This window comes from Hyla sarda, chromosome 6, assembly GCF_029499605.1.
Source record: "Hyla sarda isolate aHylSar1 chromosome 6, aHylSar1.hap1, whole genome shotgun sequence".
Taxonomy (NCBI): domain Eukaryota; kingdom Metazoa; phylum Chordata; class Amphibia; order Anura; family Hylidae; genus Hyla; species Hyla sarda.
The window spans coordinates 52,939,455-52,959,187 of NC_079194.1; the positions used below are offsets into that span (position 1 = coordinate 52,939,455).

At 46.8% G+C, this 19,733-nt stretch overlaps 1 protein-coding gene across 1 annotated transcript; it reads right to left on the reverse strand.

Annotated features, from left to right (window-relative positions):
* Positions 1–2,659: 2,659 nt before the first annotated feature.
* RBX1 (ring-box 1) lies at positions 2,660–18,363 on the reverse strand. Its single transcript, XM_056523746.1, has 5 exons — positions 18,207–18,363; positions 16,498–16,576; positions 14,588–14,658; positions 5,612–5,697; positions 2,660–2,849 (listed from the first exon to the last, which is right to left on the reverse strand). Exons 1-5 carry the CDS (start codon positions 18,282–18,284, stop codon positions 2,837–2,839), a joined length of 327 nt encoding a protein of 108 aa, XP_056379721.1. The 5' UTR covers positions 18,285–18,363; the 3' UTR covers positions 2,660–2,836.
* Between the last annotated feature and the right edge of the window lie 1,370 nt (positions 18,364–19,733).

The window sequence follows — 19,733 nt, forward strand, 5'->3', positions numbered from 1 at the left end:
GTCGGACCCCCTGTGATCTATAACTTACCCCCTATCCTATTGCACTACAGTTCTCATTTAAGCAGGTATTCTGGTATGCCCCCCCCCCAGTCTGTGTCTGTGCTAAATCCATAAAATCTATTTTAGGGATTATGGTGCATGATGGAGAACTAGTAACAAATGTCATGGTGCCCTGGCACTTACATTTATGTCATGAACATTATGCAGGAGCTGCACTTCATGCATGGCGGGTCCCAGTTATTAGCATCTGTGATCAATGTCAATTACAGAGTCTATAGGCAAAATAGTGCCGGTGGGCTAATCGGACCCCCGCAATGTAATCGCAGAACATCTCTTACCAGCCTTAGTCATGCAGGATAGCTGATCTTGTACAGTTTGGCTCTGCAGGCTGCACAAAAAGAAGATCGCTGATAGTACTAAACAGTACATAGCAATCTAATGATATCTATGAGTCCCCTACAAGGGGCTTAAAGTGTAAAAGTTTTTTTTTTTTTTTTCAATAATTAAAGCCACAAAAGACAAATATTTGGTATCGCCACATGTGAAACATCCGAAATATTAAAATACACTGCTCAAAAAAAATTAATAAAAGGGAACACTTAAACAACACAATGTAACTCCAAATCCATCACACTTCTGTGAAATCCCACTGTCCACTCAGGAAGCAACACTGATTGACAATCAATTTCACATGCTGTTGTGCAAATGGAACAGACAACAGGTGGAAATGATAGGCAATTAGCAAGACACCCCCAATAAAGGAGTGGTTCAGCAGGTGGTGACCACAGACCACTTCTCAGTTCCTATGCTTCCTGGCTGATGTTTTGGTCACTTTTGAATGCTGGCAGTGCTTTCACTCTAGTGGTAGCATGAGACAGAGTTTACAACCCACACAAGTGGCTCAGGTAATGCAGCTCATCCAGGATGGCACATCAATGCCAGCTGCAGCAAGGTGGTTTGCTGTGTCTGTCAGCGTAGTGTCCAGAGCATGGAGGCGCTACCAGGAGACAGGCCAGTACATCAGGAGACGTGGAGGTGGCCATAGGAGGGCAACAACCCAACAGCAGGACCGCTACCTCAGCCTTTGTGCAAGGAGGAGCACTGCCAGAGCCCTGCAAAATTACCTCCAGCAGGCCACAAGTGTGCATGTGTCCACTCAAACGGTCAGAAACAGACTCCATGACGGTGGTATGAGGGCCTGACGTCCACAGGTGGGGGTTGTGCTTACAGCCAACACTGTGCAGGACGTTTGGCATTTGCCAGAGAACACCAAGATTGGCAAATTCACCACTGGCGCCCTGTGCTCTTCACAGATGAAAGCAGGTTCACACTGAGCACGCGACAGTCTGAAGATGCCGTAGAGAACGTTCTGCTGCCTGCAACATCCTCCAGCATGACCGGTTTGGCGGTGGGTCAGTAATTGTGTGGGGTGGCATTTCTTTGGGGGGGGGGGGGCCGCTCAGCCCTCCGTCTGCTTGCCAGAGGTAGCCTGACTGCCATTAGGTACCGAGATGAGATCCTCAGATCCCTTGTGAGACCATATGCTGATGCGGTTGGCCCTGGGTTCCTCCTAATGCAAGACAATGCTAAACCTCATGTGGCTGGAGTGTGTCAGCAGTTCCTGCAAGAGGAAGGCATTGATGCTATGGACTGGCCCACCCGTTCCCCAGACCTGAATCAGATTGGGGACATCATGTCTCGCTCCATCCACCAACACCACAGACTGTCCAGGAGTTGGCGGATGCTTTAGTCCAGGTCTGGGAGGACATCCCTCAGGAGACCATCCGCCACCTCATCAGGAGCATGCGCAGGCGTTGTAGGGAGGTCATACGGGCACGTGGAGGCCACACACACTATTGAGCCTCATTGTGACTTGATTTAAGGACATTACATCACATTGGATCAGCCTGTAGTGGGGTTTTCCATTTTGAGTGTGACTCCATATCCAGACCTCCACGGGTTGATAAATTTAATTTACATTGATAACTTGTGTGATTTTGTAGTCAGCACATTCTACTATGTAAAGACGAAAGTATTTTATAAGATTAGTTCATTCAGATCTAGGATGTGTTATCTTAGCGTTCCTTTTATTTTTTTGAGCAGTGTAGAAGGTTTATGATCCTGCAGAGTGAACAGCGTAAATGTACAATTTAAAAAAAAAAAAAAAAAAAAACAAAGTGGCAAAAATACTGATTTTCAGTCACATCATTCATGAAAAAAATATATATTAAAAAAAATTATATACATACACAGAAAAGGGGTCTTAAAAAGGGTGGTGTTTATTGTCAAAAAAGATTGACTGTTTTTAAAAGTAGTTCAATAGACAAGGGAATCGTTTTGATTGCATTGACCCAGAGAATGTTGTTTTTAACATAAATGCACTGTGCAAAAATAAACCCCGACCAAGCGCCCCCCCCCCCCTCCTCCAAAAGTTGGCTAATTTAGGTTCTTTAGTTTTCCCCTGAAAAAAATACATTTTTTTTGCTTCATTGTAAAGTATAATTGACCTCACGAAAAGCAAGCCCTCACATGGACAAATAGAAGAGTTATGTCTCTTAAAAAAAATTTAAATTGGTGGCTTCCTCAAGGCCAGAATGGTCTGTGTCCCATATGCTAACATTTTGCTAGTTAAAAGGTTACAAGTACTTCTAGGCAAAAATACAGTACGCCATGTTTATTTGGAATATAAGGAAGGGACACTTTATACATAATAGAAAGTGAAATTAAAACATGAATAAACTAGGTATATTATTGTATAACAGCTTCTTCTGGTCTTTCCATTGAATGGTGTTTGGGCTGCAAACATAAATTAGCACTCAGAAAAGCCCAAGGCAACTCAATGCCCGTACCTGAAAGAAAAAAAATAATAATAAGTTGTCATAGAATATATGTCTGCAGGCAACTAATTTACAAAAGGAAAATAAAATTATTTTAACAACTTTTATTATTACACTCTTTACTATGAATGCGCCCATTGCGCTGCGGCATCAATACCAGTAATTTCTATGGTGTTCTGTTCAATAAATAAGTAGTTTGATCACGGATCTTTCCCCGTCAGCCTGTTCACCCACAATAATCCCAATACACTGGGTTATAGTGCGGGTGAAACGAGCGGTCATTTACTAAAATACGTCCCCCTGAAGATACTCTGCTAAATTCTGTGAATTACGCGCTAGAGGCGGGGCCCTGCAGGCTCAATATACATATTCATTGTCTGTGACTCAACGTCCTAGTGATATGGAGTCGCTGGTCAGTTGGCGCATGTGCACTATGCAAAGAGCAGAGCACTCACATGACCAGGGACTCCATAATCACCAAGACGTGGAGTCAGACAGTGGATATGTAAATTGAGCCAAAGGGGCCCCGCCTCTAGCAGAAGATTTTCTGGGGGAGGCACATCTTTGAACCTACGGGATGTATTTGAAGTGACCCCTCGGACTCCAGTGTACTGGCTTTAGTGTGGGGGAACAGGTTGACCATTATCCTTTAAAGGGGTACTGGAACAAAACTGTTCCGAACGCTGGAGCAGTCATAGCCCCACCCCTTCAATGTAAGTCTATGGGAGGGGGCGTGACGATGTCACGCCCCCTCCCATAGACTTACATTGAGGGGGCGGGGCTATGACACCACAAGCTCCCGGCACCAGTGTTCGGAACAGTTTGTTCCAAACACTGAGCACTGAGCTAAAGGCAACTGGTAAACTTTTCTTCTGATCAAGTTTTGATAAATCTTCCCTATTGACTCTTATTTACTTTTCAGAATATTCATCAAAACCCACACTACGTGGTGCAGATTGTTCCTGCAGATCTAGACCGAAAAATGGCCAGCATATGTGCCCTGTGTGAACATAACTTTAAAGGGGTACTCCGCCCCTAGACATCTTATCCCCAATCCAAAGGATAGGGGATAAGATGTTAGAACGCCGCGGTCCCGCTGCTGGGGACCCTGGGGAGTGCAGCTGCGGCACACCGCCATCATTACTGCACAGAGCGAGTTCGCTCTGTGCGTAATGACGGGCGATACAGGGGCCGGAGCAGCAGTCATGGCTCCGCCTCTCATGACATCACGGCCCGTCCCCTTAATGCAAGTCTATGGCAGGGGGCGTGTCGACCGCCACGCCCCCTCCCATAGACTTGTATTGACGGGCCGTGATGTCATGAGGGGTGGAGCCATGACGTCACACTGCTCCGGCCCCTGTATCGCCCGTCATTACGCACAGAGCGAACTCGCTCTGTGCAGTAATGATGGCGGTGTGCCGCAGCGGCGATCCTCGGGGTCCCCAGCAGCGGGACCCCGGCGATCTGACATCTTATCCCCTATCCTTTTGATTGGGGATAAGATGTCTAGGGGCGGAGTACCCCTTTAAAGTTATGTTCACACAGGGCACATATGCTGGCCATTTTTCGGTCTAGATCTGCAGGTACAATCTGCACCACGTAGTGTGGGTTTTGATGAATATTCTGAAAAGTAAATAAGAGTCAATAGGGAAGATTTATCAAAACTTGATCAGAAGAAAAGTTTACCAGTTGCCTTTAGCAACCAACCAGATCACTAATTTTTTTTCCAGAGGCCCTCTTAAAAATTAAAGCAACAAATAAAGCCTTATGTCTAGCCTCATCTTCCAAGTATGTGAATAGCTGCTCTTTCAAAGTTGACCTATCATTATGTATGCAGGCAGGATATGGTTAAAGCTCCCGGGCAGTCTTGTAGCCCGAGAAATGCCCCAAAAAGACATGATCAGGAGATTATGACCAGAATTCCCATACGAGTCAGGCTGCGTGACTGCCCAAGAGTTTTAGACATATCCTGCTGCCGGCCATAAATGATAGGTAATAAAGTTATCCAGAATAAAAAAATAAAAAAACAGCAGTTTTAAATTTTTTTTTTTTTTTTAAGGAATTAGCTCTGATTTTTCTATTCCTGGATATCCCCTTTAAGTTTGGGACTGGAAGCACAATAAAAGGGAAAAAAAAAAAAAGGTTTCAATAAAACCAATATTCAGTTTAAGGGTACGTTCCCACCTAGCGTATACGCAGTGTATTTCACGCTGCGGCAAATCTGCAACAGCAGCGGGAAATATGCTGCATATCCCTCACTCACCATACACATAGGGCTTTCTGGCGGCAGCCCTATGTGTGCAGTGAGTTTTGGTGGCGGAGGCGCATGTTTGGGGGAGAAATCACTTTAAGAAAGGGTTGCCTGGGAGCAGAAGAGGGCCAAAATTTGAGAGACTGTAGATGACAACAGTTACATGAAGCCATGTATATTTAACACCATATGCAGCTTTGATGTAGAAGTCAACGGGGAGAGTTTATTATATTTACATACCCTCTGTGTATATTTGAAGCAAATATTTGCTTTTTCACTTCCACACCTAGAGTCATTTAATCATTTTATTAAAAATGTACACATTGTCAGCACACACACTCTGGCCCAAACCACTTACATCTAAGTCATTTCTGAAGAACGTTTACCAAACTGGAGTCGGTACACGAGGTACAACCAGCAAGACAGTGTGAAAAAGTACTTCAAATACAAAAAAAAAAAAAAAAAAAAACAGTGATCCCCCCCCCCCCCCCCCAGATATATTTTACGTTAGAGTTTTACGTACTTTTGAAACTCCCATTCTCTGTTATCTAGTGGACAAACCTGACGAGTTTTCAACCAGCGAGAGATGCAATGGAAATGGAACGCGTGCTGGAACAGACAAAGATGTTCATTAATATCTGTATTACAACAAGGATATATTTGCAGTCACTGACACGTGTGATGTAACACCAGGGCGCTGAGGAGGTGCTGTATTATACATAGACAGGGAGGCTTCAGTATATATCTGCAGTCACTGACACGTGTGATGTAACACCAGGGCGCTGAGGAGGTGCTGTATTATACATAGACAGGGAGGCTTCAGTATATATCTGCAGTCACTGACGTGTGATGTAACACCAGGGCGCTGAGGAGGTGCTGTATTATACATAGACAGGGAGGCTTCAGTATATATCTGCAGTCACTGACACGTGTGATGTAACACCAGGGCGCTGAGGAGGTGCTGTATTATACATAGACAGGGAGGCTTCAGTATATATCTGCAGTCACTGACACGTGTGATGTAACACCAGGGCGCTGAGGAGGTGCTGTATTATACATAGACAGGGAGGCTTCAGTATATATCTGCAGTCACTGACACGTGTGATGTAACACCAGGGCGCTGAGGAGGTGCTGTATTATACATAGACAGGGAGGCTTCCGTATATATCTGCAGTCACTGACGTGTGATGTAACACCAGGGCGCTGAGGAGGTGCTGTATTATACATAGACAGGGAGGCTTCCGTATATATCTGCAGTCACTGACGTGTGATGTAACACCAGGGCGCTGAGGAGGTGCTGTATTATACATAGACAGGGAGGCTTCAGTATATATCTGCAGTCACTGACGTGTGATGTAACACCAGGGCACTGAGGAGGTGCTGTATTATACATAGACAGGGAGGCTTCAGTATATATCTGCAGTCACTGACGTGTGATGTAACACCAGGGCACTGAGGAGGTGCTGTATTATACATAGACAGGGAGGCTTCAGTATATATCTGCAGTCACTGACGTGTGATGTAACACCAGGGCACTGAGGAGGTGCTGTATTATACATAGACAGGGAGGCTTCAGTATATATCTGCAGTCACTGACGTGTGATGTAACACCAGGGCACTGAGGAGGTGCTGTATTATACATAGACAGGGAGGCTTCAGTATATATCTGCAGTCACTGACGTGTGATGTAACACCAGGGCGCTGAGGAGGTGCTGTATTATACATAGACAGGGAGGCTTCAGTATATATCTGCAGTCACTGACGTGTGATGTAACACCAGGGCGCTGAGGAGGTGCTGTATTATACATAGACAGGGAGGCTTCAGTATATATCTGCAGTCACTGACACGTGTGATGTAACACCAGGGTGCTGAGGAGGTGCTGTATTATACATAGACAGGGAGGCTTCAGTATATATCTGCAGTCACTGACACGTGTGATGTAACACCAGGGCGCTGAGGAGGTGCTGTATTATACATAGACAGGGAGGCTTCAGTATATATCTGCAGTCACTGACACGTGTGATGTAACACCAGGGCGCTGAGGAGGTGCTGTATTATACATAGACAGGGAGGCTTCAGTATATATCTGCAGTCACTGACACGTGTGATGTAACACCAGGGCGCTGAGGAGGTGCTGTATTATACATAGGCAGGGAGGCTTCAGTATATATCTGCAGTCACTGACGTGTGATGTAACACTAGGGCGCTGAGGAGGTGCTGTATTATACATAGACAGGGAGGCTTCAGTATATATCTGCAGTCACTGACGTGTGATGTAACACCAGGGCGCTGAGGAGGTGCTGTATTATACATAGACAGGGAGGCTTCCGTATATATCTGCAGTCACTGACGTGTGATGTAACACCAGGGCGCTGAGGAGGTGCTGTATTATACATAGACAGGGAGGCTTCAGTATATATCTGCAGTCACTGACGTGTGATGTAACACCAGGGCGCTGAGGAGGTGCTGTATTATACATAGACAGGGAGGCTTCAGTATATATCTGCAGTCACTGACACGTGTGATGTAACACCAGGGCGCTGAGGAGGTGCTGTATTATACATAGACAGGGAGGCTTCAGTATATATCTGCAGTCACTGACACGTGTGATGTAACACCAGGGCGCTGAGGAGGTGCTGTATTATACATAGACAGGGAGGCTTCAGTATATATCTGCAGTCACTGACGTGTGATGTAACACCAGGGCGCTGAGGAGGTGATGTATTATACATAGACAGGGAGGCTTCAGTATATATCTGCAGTCACTGACACGTGTGATGTAACACTAGGGTGCTGAGGAGGTGCTGTATTATACATAGACAGGGAGGCTTCAGTATATATCTGCAGTCACTGACGTGTGATGTAACATCAGGGCGCTGAGGAGGTGCTGTATTATACATAGACAGGGAGGCTTCAGTACATATCTGCAGTCACTGACGTGTGATGTAACACCAGGGCGCTGAGGAGGTGCTGTATTATACATAGGCAGGGAGGCTTCAGTATATATCTGCAGTCACTGACGTGTGATGTAACACCAGGGCGCTGAGGAGGTGCTGTATTATACATAGACAGGGAGGCTTCAGTATATATCTGCAGTCACTGACGTGTGATGTAACACCAGGGCGCTGAGGAGGTGCTGTATTATACATAGGCAGGGAGGCTTCAGTATATATCTGCAGTCACTGACGTGTGATGTAACACCAGGGCGCTGAGGAGGTGCTGTATTATACATAGACAGGGAGGCTTCAGTATATATCTGCAGTCACTGACGTGTGATGTAACACCAGGGTGCTGAGGAGGTGCTGTATTATACATAGACAGGGAGGCTTCAGTATATATCTGCAGTCACTGACACGTGTGATGTAACACCAGGGCGCTGAGGAGGTGCTGTATTATACATAGGCAGGGAGGCTTCAGTATATATCTGCAGTCACTGACGTGTGATGTAACACCAGGGCGCTGAGGAGGTGCTGTATTATACATAGGCAGGGAGGCTACAGTATATATCTGCAGTCACTGACACGTGTGATGTAACACTAGGGCGCTGAGGAGGTGCTGTATTATACATAGGCAGGGAGGCTTCAGTATATATCTGCAGTCACTGACACGTGTGATGTAACACCAGGGCACTGAGGAGGTGCTGTATTATACATAGACAGGGAGGCTTCAGTATATATCTGCAGTCACTGACACGTGTGATGTAACACCAGGGCGCTGAGGAGGTGCTGTATTATACATAGACAGGGAGGCTTCAGTATATATCTGCAGTCACTGACACGTGTGATGTAACACCAGGGCGCTGAGGAGGTGCTGTATTATACATAGACAGGGAGGCTTCAGTATATATCTGCAGTCACTGACGTGTGATGTAACACCAGGGCGCTGAGGAGGTGCTGTATTATACATAGGCAGGGAGGCTACAGTATATATCTGCAGTCACTGACACGTGTGATGTAACACTAGGGCGCTGAGGAGGTGCTGTATTATACATAGACAGGGAGGCTTCAGTATATATCTGCAGTCACTGACGTGTGATGTAACATCAGGGCGCTGAGGAGGTGCTGTATTATACATAGACAGGGAGGCTTCAGTATATATCTGCAGTCACTGACGTGTGATGTAACACCAGGGCGCTGAGGAGGTGCTGTATTATACATAGACAGGGAGGCTTCAGTATATATCTGCAGTCACTGACGTGTGATGTAACACCAGGGCACTGAGGAGGTGCTGTATTATACATAGGCAGGGAGGCTTCAGTATATATCTGCAGTCACTGACGTGTGATGTAACACCAGGGCACTGAGGAGGTGCTGTATTATACATAGACAGGGAGGCTTCAGTATATATCTGCAGTCACTGACGTGTGATGTAACACCAGGGCGCTGAGGAGGTGCTGTATTATACATAGACAGGGAGGCTTCAGTATATATCTGCAGTCACTGACGTGTGATGTAACACCAGGGCACTGAGGAGGTGCTGTATTATACATAGGCAGGGAGGCTTCAGTATATATCTGCAGTCACTGACGTGTGATGTAACACCAGGGCGCTGAGGAGGTGCTGTATTATACATAGACAGGGAGGCTTCAGTATATATCTGCAGTCACTGACGTGTGATGTAACACCAGGGCACTGAGGAGGTGCTGTATTATACATAGACAGGGAGGCTTCAGTATATATCTGCAGTCACTGACGTGTGATGTAACACCAGGGTGCTGAGGAGGTGCTGTATTATACATAGACAGGGAGGCTTCAGTATATATCTGCAGTCACTGACACGTGTGATGTAACACCAGGGCGCTGAGGAGGTGCTGTATTATACATAGGCAGGGAGGCTACAGTATATATCTGCAGTCACTGACACGTGTGATGTAACACCAGGGCGCTGAGGAGGTGCTGTATTATACATAGACAGGGAGGCTTCAGTATATATCTGCAGTCACTGACGTGTGATGTAACACCAGGGCGCTGAGGAGGTGATGTATTATACATAGACAGGGAGGCTTCAGTATATATCTGCAGTCACTGACACGTGTGATGTAACACTAGGGTGCTGAGGAGGTGCTGTATTATACATAGACAGGGAGGCTTCAGTATATATCTGCAGTCACTGACGTGTGATGTAACACCAGGGCGCTGAGGAGGTGCTGTATTATACATAGGCAGGGAGGCTTCAGTATATATCTGCAGTCACTGACGTGTGATGTAACACCAGGGCACTGAGGAGGTGCTGTATTATACATAGGCAGGGAGGCTTCAGTATATATCTGCAGTCACTGACGTGTGATGTAACACCAGGGCGCTGAGGAGGTGCTGTATTATACATAGACAGGGAGGCTTCAGTATATATCTGCAGTCACTGACGTGTGATGTAACACCAGGGTGCTGAGGAGGTGCTGTATTATACATAGACAGGGAGGCTTCAGTATATATCTGCAGTCACTGACACGTGTGATGTAACACCAGGGCGCTGAGGAGGTGCTGTATTATACATAGGCAGGGAGGCTTCAGTATATATCTGCAGTCACTGACGTGTGATGTAACACCAGGGCGCTGAGGAGGTGCTGTATTATACATAGGCAGGGAGGCTACAGTATATATCTGCAGTCACTGACACGTGTGATGTAACACTAGGGCGCTGAGGAGGTGCTGTATTATACATAGGCAGGGAGGCTTCAGTATATATCTGCAGTCACTGACACGTGTGATGTAACACCAGGGCACTGAGGAGGTGCTGTATTATACATAGACAGGGAGGCTTCAGTATATATCTGCAGTCACTGACACGTGTGATGTAACACCAGGGCGCTGAGGAGGTGCTGTATTATACATAGACAGGGAGGCTTCAGTATATATCTGCAGTCACTGACACGTGTGATGTAACACCAGGGCGCTGAGGAGGTGCTGTATTATACATAGACAGGGAGGCTTCAGTATATATCTGCAGTCACTGACGTGTGATGTAACACCAGGGCGCTGAGGAGGTGCTGTATTATACATAGGCAGGGAGGCTACAGTATATATCTGCAGTCACTGACACGTGTGATGTAACACTAGGGCGCTGAGGAGGTGCTGTATTATACATAGACAGGGAGGCTTCAGTATATATCTGCAGTCACTGACGTGTGATGTAACATCAGGGCGCTGAGGAGGTGCTGTATTATACATAGACAGGGAGGCTTCAGTATATATCTGCAGTCACTGACGTGTGATGTAACACCAGGGCGCTGAGGAGGTGCTGTATTATACATAGGCAGGGAGGCTTCAGTATATATCTGCAGTCACTGACGTGTGATGTAACACCAGGGCGCTGAGGAGGTGCTGTATTATACATAGACAGGGAGGCTTCAGTATATATCTGCAGTCACTGACGTGTGATGTAACACCAGGGCACTGAGGAGGTGCTGTATTATACATAGGCAGGGAGGCTTCAGTATATATCTGCAGTCACTGACGTGTGATGTAACACCAGGGCGCTGAGGAGGTGCTGTATTATACATAGACAGGGAGGCTTCAGTATATATCTGCAGTCACTGACGTGTGATGTAACACCAGGGCACTGAGGAGGTGCTGTATTATACATAGACAGGGAGGCTTCAGTATATATCTGCAGTCACTGACGTGTGATGTAACACCAGGGTGCTGAGGAGGTGCTGTATTATACATAGACAGGGAGGCTTCAGTATATATCTGCAGTCACTGACACGTGTGATGTAACACCAGGGCGCTGAGGAGGTGCTGTATTATACATAGGCAGGGAGGCTACAGTATATATCTGCAGTCACTGACACGTGTGATGTAACACCAGGGCGCTGAGGAGGTGCTGTATTATACATAGACAGGGAGGCTTCAGTATATATCTGCAGTCACTGACGTGTGATGTAACACCAGGGCGCTGAGGAGGTGATGTATTATACATAGACAGGGAGGCTTCAGTATATATCTGCAGTCACTGACACGTGTGATGTAACACTAGGGTGCTGAGGAGGTGCTGTATTATACATAGACAGGGAGGCTTCAGTATATATCTGCAGTCACTGACGTGTGATGTAACACCAGGGCGCTGAGGAGGTGCTGTATTATACATAGGCAGGGAGGCTTCAGTATATATCTGCAGTCACTGACGTGTGATGTAACACCAGGGCACTGAGGAGGTGCTGTATTATACATAGGCAGGGAGGCTTCAGTATATATCTGCAGTCACTGACGTGTGATGTAACACCAGGGCGCTGAGGAGGTGCTGTATTATACATAGACAGGGAGGCTTCAGTATATATCTGCAGTCACTGACGTGTGATGTAACACCAGGGTGCTGAGGAGGTGCTGTATTATACATAGACAGGGAGGCTTCAGTATATATCTGCAGTCACTGACACGTGTGATGTAACACCAGGGCGCTGAGGAGGTGCTGTATTATACATAGGCAGGGAGGCTACAGTATATATCTGCAGTCACTGACACGTGTGATGTAACACTAGGGCGCTGAGGAGGTGCTGTATTATACATAGACAGGGAGGCTTCAGTATATATCTGCAGTCACTGACACGTGTGATGTAACACCAGGGCGCTGAGGAGGTGATGTATTATACATAGACAGGGAGGCTTCAGTATATATCTGCAGTCACTGACACGTGTGATGTAACACCAGGGTGCTGAGGAGGTGCTGTATTATACATAGACAGGGAGGCTTCAGTATATATCTGCAGTCACTGACACGTGTGATGTAACACCAGGGCGCTGAGGAGGTGCTGTATTATACATAGACAGGGAGGCTTCAGTATATATCTGCAGTCACTGACACGTGTGATGTAACACCAGGGCGCTGAGGAGGTGCTGTATTATACATAGACAGGGAGGCTTCAGTATATATCTGCAGTCACTGACACGTGTGATGTAACACCAGGGTGCTGAGGAGGTGCTGTATTATACATAGACAGGGAGGCTTCCGTATATATCTGCAGTCACTGACACGTGTGATGTAACACCAGGGCGCTGAGGAGGTGCTGTATTATACATAGACAGGGAGGCTTCAGTATATATCTGCAGTCACTGACGTGTGATGTAACACCAGGGCGCTGAGGAGGTGCTGTATTATACATAGGCAGGGAGGCTACAGTATATATCTGCAGTCACTGACGTGTGATGTAACACCAGGGTGCTGAGGAGGTGCTGTATTATACATAGACAGGGAGGCTTCAGTATATATCTGCAGTCACTGACACGTGTGATGTAACACCAGGGTGCTGAGGAGGTGCTGTATTATACATAGACAGGGAGGCTTCAGTATATATCTGCAGTCACTGACACGTGTGATGTAACACCAGGGCGCTGAGGAGGTGCTGTATTATACATAGACAGGGAGGCTTCAGTATATATCTGCAGTCACTGACACGTGTGATGTAACACCAGGGCGCTGAGGAGGTGCTGTATTATACATAGACAGGGAGGCTTCAGTATATATCTGCAGTCACTGACACGTGTGATGTAACACCAGGGTGCTGAGGAGGTGCTGTATTATACATAGACAGGGAGGCTTCCGTATATATCTGCAGTCACTGACACGTGTGATGTAACACCAGGGCGCTGAGGAGGTGCTGTATTATACATAGACAGGGAGGCTTCAGTATATATCTGCAGTCACTGACGTGTGATGTAACACCAGGGCACTGAGGAGGTGCTGTATTATACATAGACAGGGAGGCTTCAGTATATATCTGCAGTCACTGACGTGTGATGTAACACCAGGGCGCTGAGGAGGTGCTGTATTATACATAGACAGGGAGGCTTCAGTATATATCTGCAGTCACTGACACGTGTGATGTAACACCAGGGCGCTGAGGAGGTGCTGTATTATACATAGACAGGGAGGCTACAGTATATATCTGCAGTCACTGACACGTGTGATGTAACACCAGGGCACTGAGGAGGTGCTGTATTATACATAGACAGGGAGGCTTCAGTATATATCTGCAGTCACTGACGTGTGATGTAACACCAGGGCGCTGAGGAGGTGCTGTATTATACATAGACAGGGAGGCTTCAGTATATATCTGCAGTCACTGACACGTGTGATGTAACACCAGGGCGCTGAGGAGGTGCTGTATTATACATAGACAGGGAGGCTTCAGTATATATCTGCAGTCACTGACACGTGTGATGTAACACCAGGGCGCTGAGGAGGTGCTGTATTATACATAGGCAGGGAGGCTACAGTATATATCTGCAGTCACTGACACGTGTGATGTAACACCAGGGTGCTGAGGAGGTGCTGTATTATACATAGGCAGGGAGGCTTCAGTACATATCCAAGAGCACATATAGACCCTTAAGGGGATGACATGCCACTGCACGACTGACATCACATGAACCTGCTTCTGCCGACAGCTTAGAACTCAGTTTTGGAGGATTTTGATTTAAAGGGGTATTCCATTTTCAAGAAAAAAAGAAAAGAAAAGGGGAGCAATGAAACAGGAGACTGTTCATAAATGGAGGCACTTACGTTACACACTCCCCAAGCCACCGTACATTCCTCTGAAGTGGCCGATGCTTGGTTCGCTTGACATTCTATACCTTTGCATAGATGAAAACATTTAGGGATTAATGCATGTTTACCTAATATATATTTATCACACACACACACACACACACACACACACACACACACACACACACACACATATATATATATTTACATACAGTGATCCCCCGACATACAATGGCCTCAGAGGCCATCACATGTTCAAGGCAGCATTAACATACGATGCTTTTGTATGTCGGGGCCATCACATAAAAAGCTATCCGGCAGCGCAGACTGCTTCAGCTGCCACTGGATAGCCTTTTAATGTGCCCTGTGTGGTCCGGTGAGTGTCACTCACGTGTCCCCGCCACTCCGGACCGTCCTCTTCAGGCTCCACTGCATGGTTGTCGCTCTCCTTTGTGGTCATCACGTCGCTGCGCACTCCGTCCCGTCATCCAATAGGAGTGGCGTGTGTAGTGATGTGATGACTGATCCAGGGCAGCGGTGATGGGCCGGAGCGGAGGGGACACCCCAGGGACGTGATGGCGGCGATGGGGAGTGACGATCCAGGGCAGTGGTGACAGTCCAGAGTGGCGGGGATACGAGTGTATGACTTTCTATATTACTATTGCACGGATCCCTCAACACACAATGGATTCAAGTAATGATATTTCATTTTGAACGAATTACAATCTCGTATGTTGAGGGATCACACTAATTATATATATATATATATATATATATATATATATATATATATATATATATATATACACACACACACACACACAGCATTAAAGTCCTTTAAATTCACTTTAGACACGTAGCACAGGCTTTCCGCGCTGTCCGAAGGATTATGGAGACAGGCTCATGTAATCGGACAGTGCACCCCAGTTATAGAGGGGTCTCAGTGGGACAGCAGACAATCTTCACACGTCTGTGTGACATATCAAAAATGAAAGGTAAACTGACAGCAGGGTCAAAGGAACTAATCTGAATATACAGATAGATAGTGTAGGTGACCATCTTACTGGGTAAAAAAAAATAAAAATCGTGTAAATAAGGAAGACTTATCGGCCGAAGGCGGTGAGGTTATCGTCTGGGATTATATTACAGCATAAGCGTCTATTCATACAAACCTGATCAGAAATTGTGGATTTTTTATGAAGAAAAAGTACATGAGAATTGCCATGTAAAAGCCGCAGTTGCGGATCCCGTGTGTGAATGCGCCCAAATACAACTTCCTCAGTCATAGGTTTTAAAGTGACAACCCTGTTTGTTTTTTTTTGTTTTTTTGTTTTTTTACTATAGATCAGTGCTTCTATAACCAGGGTGCCTCTAGCTGTTTCTGCAAAACTGCAACTCACAGCATGCCCGGACAGCCAAAGGCTGTCCGGGCATGCTGGAAGTTGCAGTTTTGCAACAGCTGGTGGCATTTTGGTTGGGAAACACTGCCATAGATAACAGAGGGTATATTTTAACTTGCTGAGACTCTTAAGTTACCTTGTAACCGGTAACGCCAACAGGTATCAGGTATGACAGCTGTAAGCCCTTGGCCTGACCACATTTCTGATGACCCAAACTGACACCCAGTCATCAGAGCCATGGTCAGGCCAGGATGTATGGACAGAATATGGATGCCAAATAAAGTGCATGTATTATACTTGTGTGAAACATAATAAAAATAATAAAATTATAATTAATAAAAAAAATAAAAAATATTATTTTATTATTTAAAGAAAAAAATTTGTATAAGTGTGTACACAGAGTATCTTGTGAATATTTGAAGCTGCAGATTTTATGCTTAATTAGCCATTTCATTAACATTGAAATCTGAAGCTTTAAATACTGCGAGTGTGAGTAGGCCATAAAAGAACATTACAGATACTTACACAAGTCCATGATGTGGTTTCTGCAGATCGCACAATTGTCCACCACAATATCCCAGGCCCAAAGAGCGACAGCATTCCACTGAAAGTAATAGGAAATGAGTTACATTATACATGTTATGTATGTAAACACTCAGCTATATAGACACTTAGGCGACTGAGCGCCCCCAGAACCCACAAGGGGTGACTGGCCAGGCGAGTGTTGTACACGGGAAGCCAATGCTGTAAAGCAGCTTTGCAGCACAGACTTCATGCTTCGGCCGTTGTCTAGGTAACCAGATCGCACAGTCCAGGGTTTTATTGTCACCAAATAGGTTTTTGGAAATTCAATCATGATTTCTCAGACACTAGAACACATCGGGCAAATCAGATCCTTACATTTGTTTTTGTTTTTTGTTTTTTTACATTTTATTTTTGCTAAGTGTCAGATTGAAATTAAACTTTCATTTTACGTCTGACGTCATGGCCCGTCCCATAGACTTGCATGGCGGGGCGAGACGTCACGATACTCTGGCCCCATAGTCTAGTGGATCTAGACATCCAATATGACAGTATTTGCCGAGGTCAAACGAGCCCCCTTTACGGCGCACCCCACTATTTGAGAAGCACCGACTTACAGTAACATCCTCCAAACCAGGTGGCCCAGTGGTCTCCAAACTGTGAACCTCCAGTTGTTGCAACAGCTGGAGGTCCACTGGCATAGAGCATCACTACGATACTTACTATAAAGGAGCAGGGACACCTTTCTCCAACAGGGGTCCCTCCTACTGTAAGTACATTCCATAGCACTCTACACCAACAATATGATGGCCCCCCCCCCCCCCCCCAACAGCGTGACTGGCAGCACACTACACTATACCCAAGGTGCGGTACGCCAGCAGCGTGTGCCATGAAAATATAGTCTACTGGAGCAGTGATGCTGACCGGCCCCGCATATGTTCTATACCTCACCTTTACATACGGTAACATTCTGGGTGGCCTGGTGAATGTACTACATATAACAGAAGTCTCCAAGATGTGAACCTCCAGCTGTTGAAAAACCACAAAGTCCAGCATGTTAAGAGTTGTTGTGTCTCACCAGCTGGAGGTCCACAGTTTGGAGAGCACTGGCATAAAACCTCACTACTGTACTATTCAGGAGCAGGGACTCCTTTCTTTGACATGTGTCCCTGCTCCTGTAAGTACTGTCTGTTGCACTCAACACCTATAGCATATGGGAACACTGGACGTACTGTGACAAAATGAGCATCAACATAAACACATCTAGGCAGAGGGCGGCATACTTGGCACCGAACACAGTGTCAAGGGGCCACACTGTACGTTGGTCGACATTGCGAGGTGTTCAGTGTTCATGGTAAGGACTATTACGCTCAACAGTTGGTGGAAGAGATGACCAGAGACGTCACTTTATGGCTCCATCATCCAATTGACAGGTTCACCAACCAACCAAGGTCCAGATGAGCCAAGGACCACCATGTTTGGCCCCAGAACATGCTGCACAGCGCCACCTAGCGTCCGAGCCGTAACATCATACAGCTCCCCATCTGCCTTCGCTGTATGAGTTCTAGGATCACGTGACTCAGTGCGGGACCGCAAGGCTGCGTCCTCCTCACCCTGCGATGACTGGCAGGTAGCGCATGCGTCCAGAAGTGTGGCCTGTAACGAACCGGATAGCAGAGACAAGGATCCCGTCGTCCAAGGACTTCACTCACCTTCTTCACCTCGAACCGCTTCTTTCCGGCGCTGTTGTTGGCTCCGCTCGGTGTATCCACGTCCATTGCAGCAGCCATTTTGAACGCTCAAAATTCCGGGATTTGAAGGCGCATGCGCGGGCCGAAGCCGCACTCCTCGTCACTTCCATGTGACCATTTTTCTTAAAGGCGCTGGTGGGGCGGGGCTATGGGGCGGGGTTGTGTGTGGGCGGAGCTTAGCAACAAGGAAGGGAGGAATGGTCGCCTATAGATCGTCACTGTACTTGTGTGACAACTGTGGACAAAGCGTATAATAGTGACAGGACTGAGGAGAGGAAGAGTGTGAGGAGCTCTGAAGGCTCTACTGCTCTCCAAACTGTGCATATACTGATGGTGCAGAACTACAACTCCTAGCATGCCCAGACAGCTGTCCTAATATGCTGGGAGTTGTAGTTTTGCAACATCTGGAGGTCCATAGTTGAGAGACCTAGGCTCTACAGTCATAAGACAACCAAAAACCCATAAAACTGCCCTCACATCTATAAATATATCTAATTATAATCAACATGCGTGTGTATATATGCGCCAGGATATAGGACAGTGGTCTTCAATCTGCGGACCTCCAGATGTTGCAAAACTACAACTCCCAGCATGCCCGGACAGCCAACGGCTGTCCGGGCATGCTGGGAGTTGTAGTTTTGCAACATCTGGAGGTCCGCAGGTTGGAGACCACTGATATAGGGGGTCAGGATATGACGAGATATAAAGTCAGGATATGAGGACAAGATATGAAGTCAGAAAAAGGAGGATGGGATATAAGGTTAAAAAGGATAAAGGATAAGAGGACGGGATATAAGGATGAGATATGAGGTTGGAAAAGGATGACAGGATTTCAGAAAATAAGGACGGGATATAAGGTCGAGATATAATGGAGAACGTCATTGTTGCTTTTCCTCTCCCATAAGGTTTATGTAGTTAGACCGGGCAACGATAAAAAAAACAAGTTAAAGGAGATATCCAGCGCTGAAAAACGTATCCCCTATCCTAAGGATAAGTTCAGATCGTGGGGGGGTCCGACCGTTGGGGCCCTCCGCCATCTCCTGTGCGAGGCCCCAGCAGTCCGCGGGAAGGGGGCGCGTTGACCACCGCACGAAGAGGCGGCTGACACCCCCCCCCCCCCTTAATACAACTCTATTGCAGAGTTGAAGCACTGCCTTCGGCAATCTCCGGCCCTGCCATAGCGCTGTATTGAGGGGGGTGGGTGTCGGCCGCAGCTTCGTGCGGTGATCAACACGCCCCCTTCCTGTGGACTGCCAGGGCCCCCCTTACTTCCCCCCTGGCATCTTATCCCCTATCCAAAGGATAGGGGATAAGATTTTAGATCGCCGCGGTCCCGCTGCTGGGGACCCCTGGGATCCCCGCTGCGGCACCCCGCCATCATTACTGCACAGAGCGAGTTCGCTCTGTGCGTAATGACGGGTGATACGGGGACGAAGCAGCGTGACGTCATGGCTCCGCCCCTCATGACATCACAGCCCGTCCCCTTAA